Source organism: Cryptotermes secundus, unplaced genomic scaffold (assembly GCF_002891405.2).
Source record: "Cryptotermes secundus unplaced genomic scaffold, Csec_1.0 scaffold50, whole genome shotgun sequence".
Taxonomy (NCBI): domain Eukaryota; kingdom Metazoa; phylum Arthropoda; class Insecta; order Blattodea; family Kalotermitidae; genus Cryptotermes; species Cryptotermes secundus.
Genome location: NW_019721758.1, coordinates 1,451,021 through 1,459,315, shown reverse-complemented (window position 1 = coordinate 1,459,315; position 8,295 = coordinate 1,451,021). Strand labels below are relative to the sequence as shown.

The window sequence follows — 8,295 nt, the reverse complement described above, 5'->3', positions numbered from 1 at the left end:
GCTTTTTTTAGCCCGGGGGGGGGGGGGGGAGTCCAACTGAGCCCACTCAGCACGACGGCCACTGATTGGCCTATTGTAGCCTGCCCCGAGTGATTATGATAATGGAGAATTTGGTGGAATGAAGATTGGCTAGGGAAACCGAAGTACTCGGAGAAAACTCGCCCCAGCGCCACCGGAATACTCAATTTATTTACATTATAAAAAAGTCTCTTGAACCGAATCGGAGAAACAAACACACATACGTGTATTTTTATCAGTGAGCGAATTATTGTTCATCATGTCGAATAACATCTCTTTCTCTTTTCTTGCAAATACTCAAATCAATATCAAATAAATTGCTGATTATATTGATAAGTGATTATATAGCCGGCCGGTCACGGTAACCGAGCGCTCTAAGGCATGAACTGTCTTCGCTGGCTCGGAATCCGGGATAGTAGGTTCGAACTCCACTCAGGTCATGGATGTTTGGTGTGTGTATGCGTTTTTCTGTGTTTATGTTGTCCTGTGTTTAGGTAGCGGTCTTGTGACGTTCCAATCGCTCGTCCAAGGAGCCCTGCCGTCTGTGAAATGATTAAAAGAAAACTTCGACACCCGTATAAGGGTATAAGAGGAACGGATAAAAAAATATATAGCCAACATTTTTGACTACTACAAGTCATACTGACTTTGCTGCGATATTAGCTATAGAGCTATACGTAGGTGATGACTAAGGTTATCGATTTCTAATTACAGCCTTTAACCCTCCAGAGCGTGGTGGTTGACATATTACTTTGTGCTTGAATATTGTGCGTGGTCCGTGCCTAAATGTATAAAGATTATTTTTTTTATTGCTAGTGGGGTGGGACTAAATCCCTTGTACTGCGGCCACTTCTGGCCTATTGTACCAGCCCCAGATGATAGGTGAGGGTGATAGGTGGAATGAAGATTGGCAGGGGAAACCGAAGTACTCGGAGAAAACCCGCCCCAGTGCCACTTTGTCCACCACAAATTCCACTTTACCAGACCCGGGATCGAAACCGGGCCGCCTCGGTGGGAAGCCAGAGACTAACCGCTTGAGCTATGGCGCGGCCTATATAAGATTATACGGGATTGGAAATTGACTTGACCTGATTTCCGAAGTTCCAAGGGAACAGCAGTTTGGCCAGAAGAAGAATTAGAAGACTTAGTGTGTGACGTCACATGCGCTGTAGTACATCGATATTGGGAGTGTGTAATTTAATGAGACTTTTATAGTTCCTGTGTTATAAATCCGTTGCCAGGAAACGGATAGTGAAGGCTGGTGGAAACAGACTGAGAACATTAATGTGGAGTGATTGTAAGTTGTGTAACTCAGCAATTAATGTAATAATTATTTGTTGTTGCCACCTGTAAGTGGTCAATAAATCTATTCACCAATGCAAACTCCGCCTATAGTCGCTCCTACACATGACAATATAATATATAACAATATACAAGGGTTGGAAAAAAGTAGTGGCAACACTGCTGTAACATGAAAGATGTACGTCAGGTGGCACTAGCGCCGTCTGTAGCTGATAGCAGAAGTTCAGTTGAAGTAGTGCAGTGAGTGGCTCTGGTTGTGTTTCATTGAGTTGCATTGTGCATCGTCTTGAAGTGCAGAAGCCCAGTTCAAGCGCCCTAACAACATGTTTACGAAACAAGAACAACGCTCCTGGATAAAAACTGAAGTTGCACGAGGTCATAGTGCACAAAACTGTTATCATGGACTACGAGAAGCATGTGGTGATGCTGCTTTGCCATATCACAGTGGCACGATGGGTGAAATTGTTCCGTGAAGGGAGGGATGCCGTTCAGGACAGCCCCATGTTGACAACCACACAATTCAGCTTCTTGCTTCTTTGCTGGATGTCGATCGTCGATGGGCTGGGCGGGAGTTAGCTGCTGAGGTAGGCGTATGTCACAAAACCGTGCTCCACATTCTGCACGATATTCTTGGATACCGCAAAATTGCAACGCGTTTGGGTACCCCATACAATATTAGAGTCAATTTTACCGACCACACAACATATTTTTATTATTATTATTACACTACATGTTTCGACCTCAAGAGGTCATCCTCAGGTGTACGAACACAGCTGTATAATTACACGCAATCACATTCGTCTTCTCACTTATTCGATCCTGTATCTTATTCAGGCCCACGCTCAATAATATATCAAGCTCCTCTCACAAAATACAAGTTAAAATATTGTTCTAAATGTCAAAAGTTAAAATTTAAATTTAAGATTTAAAAATTTGTGAATCGAATTTCAATTCAGGTCATTAGTTATGCTTTCACTTTCACTTGTATTCAGTCACTTCCTACTTACGTTCATCACTGCGTCAAGTTCACTTTAACTACTTTAATTATATTATTGGTTAAAAGTTTATTAATTAAAGTTCCATTTTATTATATTGATTGCATTTTTCACTTTTTGGAGGTCTCGCTGTTCTTCCGCGTCCTCTGATGTAACAGATCCAGATCTGTTACGGTCCTTGTCGTGATGGCTACTGAGTAGCCATTGAACTTTAATTCATGAACTTTTAACCAATAATATAATTAAACTAGTTAAAGTGAACTTGACGCAGTGATGAAAGTAAGTAGGAAGTGACTGAATAACAAGTGAAAGTGAAAGCATAACTAGTGATCTGAACTGAAATTCGATTCACAAATTTTTAAATTTTAAATTTAAATTTTAACTTTTGACATTTAGAACAATATTTTAACTTGTGTTTTGTGAGAGGAGCTTGATATATTATTGAGCGTGGGCCTGAATAAGATACAGGATCGAATAAGTGAGAAGACGAATGTGATTGCGTGTAATTATACAGCTGTGTTCGTACACCTGAGGATGACCTCTTGAGGTCGAAACATATAGTGTAATAATAATAAAAATATGTTGTGCGGTCTGTAAAATTGACTCTAATATTGATTAAATACACAACAGAATGCAAGAAACAATTAAACCCCATACAATGTCCGAGGTGCAACAATGGTAACGTTATGCAATTGCACAGGACTTGTTGGACCGGTACCAGAAGGAAGGTGACGACTTTCTTGGAAGGATCGTCACTCTGGACGAAACTTGGGCTCGCTCACACGAACCGCACTTGAAGCCAGAATCAAATGAATGGAAGCATCCTGGCTCTCATCGTCCAAAGAAAGTGCGTCCTACACAAAGTAGTGTGAAGGCAATGTTCATTGTGGCATATGACATTGATGGAGTGATACTGCACCACACTGTACCTCAACGACAGAAACGCTGCCTACTACTGCAATTTCCTGCGTAATCGTCTTCGTCCAGCACTCAGGAGAAAGCGACGAGACTTGTTGGCAACGAACCCCATCATCCTTCATGACAATGCAAGGGCTCATACTGCTGATGCTTCTTCGCCGCTGGCGATGGGAGACACTGCAACATCCGCGAAACTCACCCGATATGAGTCCGTGTGTTTATGGTATCTTTTCCAAAATGAAAGAACCACTGCGAGGGTTACGTTACAACATAAGAGGGGAGATTATTCGTGCTGTAGGGAGGTCACTGCTGGACATCAACAGAAGTGGGCGCACTGATGGTGTACGACGCCTTCCACAAATTTGGCAGAAGGTGGAACACATGAGGGGCGATTATATTGAAGGAATGTAAGTGTCTTTACCTCAGCTAATAAAGTCATTTCAGAACTATAGAGGCGCTGCCACTACTTTTTATCCAACCTATGTATGTACGTATAGAAGAATGCATGATGAATTGAGATCTGAGTGAATATTAAGACCGAGGCATTCTGGTACATATATGAGTTTTACGGAAGAAATTGTTACCTCAGTATTTAAATTCTGAAGATGGAGGTAGCATGTTCTTCCAAAAAGCTGATACCTACCTACTACAAGGCGTTACATTACATACATTATATTCTTGTTTAGGCACATGAGTCATTGTTCACAATATCGGTCACCCATTTTCGAATCACCGCCAATGAAAATCAACAAAACATCAAAAACTCCCTGAAAGATGTTTATTCATTTATTTAAAGAAGCTGTTAGTAGCTCAGACCACATAGCGTAGAATACTGTGATGAGCAGCGAATCATAAAGTTTAAAGGATGTGGAAGAAAGCAATTGTTGCCTGCTTGTGGCGCTCTTCCGTCAATTGCCTGGAGGAACTGCGGAAAATCACAAAGTAACCTGTCACCATAACCGGTCTCCGGAACTTCTCGAACACGAAACAGGATTCCTAATCGCTCGGTGGCAACGTTCGTTTCTGAAAGAACGCTTCGCAGATTCTCAGCAGCAAAAAACGACTCACCTTGACAATCTGCACGCCCAGCTCATCGTCGTCCGGATTGCTCCATTCGTTGAAGCAGAACCTCTCCGCGTGACCCCAGTCTACACCCCGCGACTGTAGATGCTTCTCGGCTACAGTCAGCCACAGCTGCAGAACAGAAGAAACAAACTCATGGTTTCCATACGTTTCTTGTAGTAAGTGCACAACATAACCCATACTACAGAGCTCATATGATTCAACAAGAAACTACTGAAAAGATTTCGATTAAACTTAGTACTGGAGGTGTCTATATTAATCTCTAAGTTAAAGGTAGGGTAAATTTATTCATATGCTTAATTAATTAAACATCATGCCATGAAAACATAGGGGAGAATGGAGGTATAGCTCCACCATTCTTAACCTCGGCAGTAAACAGCAGTGACTGGTCAGCTTCTCGATTTTGCCACTTTACACCCAAAGAAAAATTCCTCGGTACCCATTGCATAGAAGACTGGGCTGGCACATGAACCGACATATACCATAAAGAAGGGAGGAAACTCTCTTTCTCCTGCCAGGGTTCGAGTCCCGATTCCTCGGTTGTCCAGCCCGTAACCTAGTACTTAAACGATTATTGTTTCTTCGCTTGAACTCTATAAAACTTACGAATTTGACAGATCTACAGTTCAATAAACCATTAAACAAACGAATCCTTCGGAAGTCTGAAATATACCACACCGAAGGCAAATGTTTTCAGTATTGTTCAAAACTGACGTCCACTCTCCAAATCTGCAATGCAGAGTTCTTCCTCTGAAAGGTGTGTGTCAGCCGATATACCTCCGCGACCATTCCGATATTGGGAGTGTGCAATTTAGTGAGATTTTTATAGTTCCTTTGTTGTAAATCCGTTGCCAGGAATAGGATAGTGAAAACTAGCGGAAATATACTGAGAAGATTAGTGTGGAGTGATTGTAAATTATATAAATCAGCAACAGTGTAATAATTATTTGTAGTTATGACCTGTAGGTGGTTGGTTAGTTAGTTAGTTAGTTAGTTATTAGAGAGGGTGGGTTTCCCCATGCACTTAGACCTGTAGTGGTCCATTGTGCTTCCCTCTATGATTTCTACCAGCCTCTATATCCTGCCGGTATTGGTGCTTACCATCAGTCCCGCCCAGAGGACTTGTTCCCTGAATTTTTCCGCCCTTAAAAATTCGACGACCTCCACCGGGTATTTGAACCCGCGTACCACGAGTCATGAGGTCGGAACGTTACCTCTAGACTACGGAGGCCGCTTCCTGTAGGTGGTTAATAAATGCAGTTGCCAATCCGAACCCCGTCTTTAGTCACTAATACACGTGGTAGTATATCCAAAGTTTATTATAAATGCCGACTTCTTTAGGGATGAATGTGTCTTCATACGTATTTGTTAATGTCAAGATGATGGTGTGCGGACTTGAGTTTTGCAACTTCTGTCGTAGTTTGTAATCAGCAGATTGCAGTCAATTATAATTAACTTAAATGTTCCTGATTACTTCCTTCACCGTAATTAATGCCATCAGCGTCTAAGTGTAATCATATTGGAAAAGTTACAAGACTGGAGAATATGTTATATCGTTGCAAGGTATCACTGGGGTTAAAGAAGGAATGGTTTCAATTCAACTCCTGCACGAAATTCCTATCGTACGAGGGCTATTCTGAGAGTAAATTCCGGTGAGCTGTTAACAAAAGAAATGACGAGAAAAAGAATATAGTGTACAAAAAATATGTACATATTTCAGCTACTTCTCAACGTAGTCCCCGCCGGAACTGAAGGATTTGTACTATCGGGGAATAAGCTTTTTATGCCTGTGTCAAAGAAGTCTGCCGCCTGTGAGCTCAGCCACGTTTTGACACCTTCCATTAACTCCTCATTATTGTTGAAGTTTTGTGATCTCAACCAGTTCTTCAGGTAGGTAAACAGGTGGTAGTCGCTTGGAGCGAAATCAGGACCGAAAGAAGCATGGCTTTGTATGGGGCTGAAACATGGACACTTAGGGCAGTAGATCAGAAACACCTGGTAAGCTTCGAAATGTGGTGTTGCAGAAGGATGGAGAAGATCAGTTGGACCGATTATGTGAGAAATGAAGACGTGTTATTTAGAGTCAGTGAGCAGAGGAATATCCTACACGAAATAAGAAAACGGAAGGCTAATTGGATTGGTCATATCTTACGCAGTAACTGCCTTCTAAAAGAAGTTATTGAAGGAAAGATAGAGGGGCGGATAGAAGTGACCAGAAGACGAGGAAGAAGACGTAAGAAGATGCTGGATGACCTTGGGGACAGAAGAGGATACTGTCATTTGAAGGAGAAAGCTCTAGATCGCATTAAGTGGAGGAATTGTTTTGGAAGAGACTGTGGACCTGTCGTCTTGACAGATTACTGATGAATGAATGAATTCTTAAGTAAGCTTAACACGTTTCAAAGAATGCCGTTTGTAATTTCGTGCACTGCATTATAGAGCAGGCCTACCACCATTCGAACCGTGCTAGTTCATGGGGAGTTACCAGCAAAAGAAAGACTCGGAAATCTCAACAATTTTTAGATCAAGTTCCACTTCATCATTTCATACAACATCGCTCTCTCGACATCTCACCGTTGAGATCACAGTGATAAGTTTAATTTCCAGTTTCCTTGATGTGAGAACTCGGGTTCTCAGTAAGTATTAATATTACAGCCTTCTGTCACGTTTTACAGATGGATATCAACGTTTCGGAGGAACCTACTGTCTCCATTTCACTCCGACTTTGTGGGCAGGACGTTGCCTCGCAACGTTGGTGCCTATTTAACAAAATGCACTGTCACATCACAGAAGATCGTAATCCCCTTTCTTACATGCTCTTCTTGTAGTTGTGCTTTATAAAGAATTTCTTTTTCTCCACTCCTCAACGGTAAATTGATCTAAATCTTCTTTCAGCAAATCCATGATGTCTGCCATTTTTCTGTTTATTTGGACGTCAATCAGTTTAGTAGGATTGGACTACCAGTAATACAGGAGGATTTCATTGTCCTTTCCTCTTCCAGCCGATTCGTATACAATAAATTCATCTCTGGGCTGCTTCAGAACGACCAGCGCCTCAGCAACGATCTGTGATACGCAGTGACTGAATCCAGAATCCGAAGATGCAACAGTTCTACCTACTAAAGCATCCTTTCATATCTAACCCGTTTTTATAAGCTGGGTTTAGGCTGTGAGGCAGAGATGGCGTTATCCTGCCACCATGATGCAAGCTTACACTCGGTTATTCTTCCTTCTGGCCATTTAATTCTGAGACGTCAAAATATCAGATTACACAGCGTAAAATATTAGGATGGTAAAAAGTAAAGTTGTCCCCGTGCTTATTTTTTTAATGCTAGTGGGGTGGGACTAAGTCCCTTGTACTGCGGCCACTTCTGGCCTATTGTACCAACCACAGATGATAGGTGAGGGTGATTATGGGGAAATTGGTGGAATGAAGATTGGCAGGGGAAACCGAAGTACTCGGAGAAAACCTGCACCAGCGCCACTTTGTCCACTACAAATCCCACTTGACCAGACCCGGATCGAACCCGGGTCGCCGCGGTCGGAAGCCAGCGACTAACCGCTTGAGCTATGGCGCGGCCCTTCCCTGTGCTTAACTAATTAAGCACTAAGTCCTAAAAGCGTATGGGGGAATGGATGTATAGACCAACATTTTCTTGACCTCGGCATTAGCTGGGGTGAGTGGTCAGTTTCATGACCCTGCCGCTTTACCCCCGGGGAAAGAACCTCGGGTATCCATTGTATAGAGTGCTCGGTGTGCCCTAGAATCGATGTGGACAACGTGTAGAATAGAAAATTCTTGACCCTACCGGGACTCGAACTCCGACCTCTAAGTCGTCCAGCCCGTAGCCAGTCGCTATGCTGACTACGCTATCCCGGCTCCCCGAAATATTAGGATGACAGGTGACTAATGAAATGAAAAAGTGTTTAGGAGGAAGCAGCAGCAGTGTAATCAGAATACGTACTATCCCGGTATTTA

The 8,295-nt window shown here is 42.5% G+C and overlaps 1 protein-coding gene across 4 annotated transcripts in view; it reads right to left on the bottom strand.

Moving 5' to 3' along the window:
* The window catches only part of LOC111875612, a 264,658-nt gene that overhangs the window by 77,453 nt on the left and 178,910 nt on the right, over positions 1–8,295 (bottom strand). For all 4 annotated transcript variants that reach the window (XM_023871979.2, XM_023871978.2, XM_023871981.2 and 1 more), the window contains one exon: positions 4,302–4,427. In XM_023871979.2, coding sequence (XP_023727747.1) covers positions 4,302–4,427 — 126 coding nt within the window. The remainder of the gene's footprint in view (positions 1–4,301; positions 4,428–8,295) is intronic.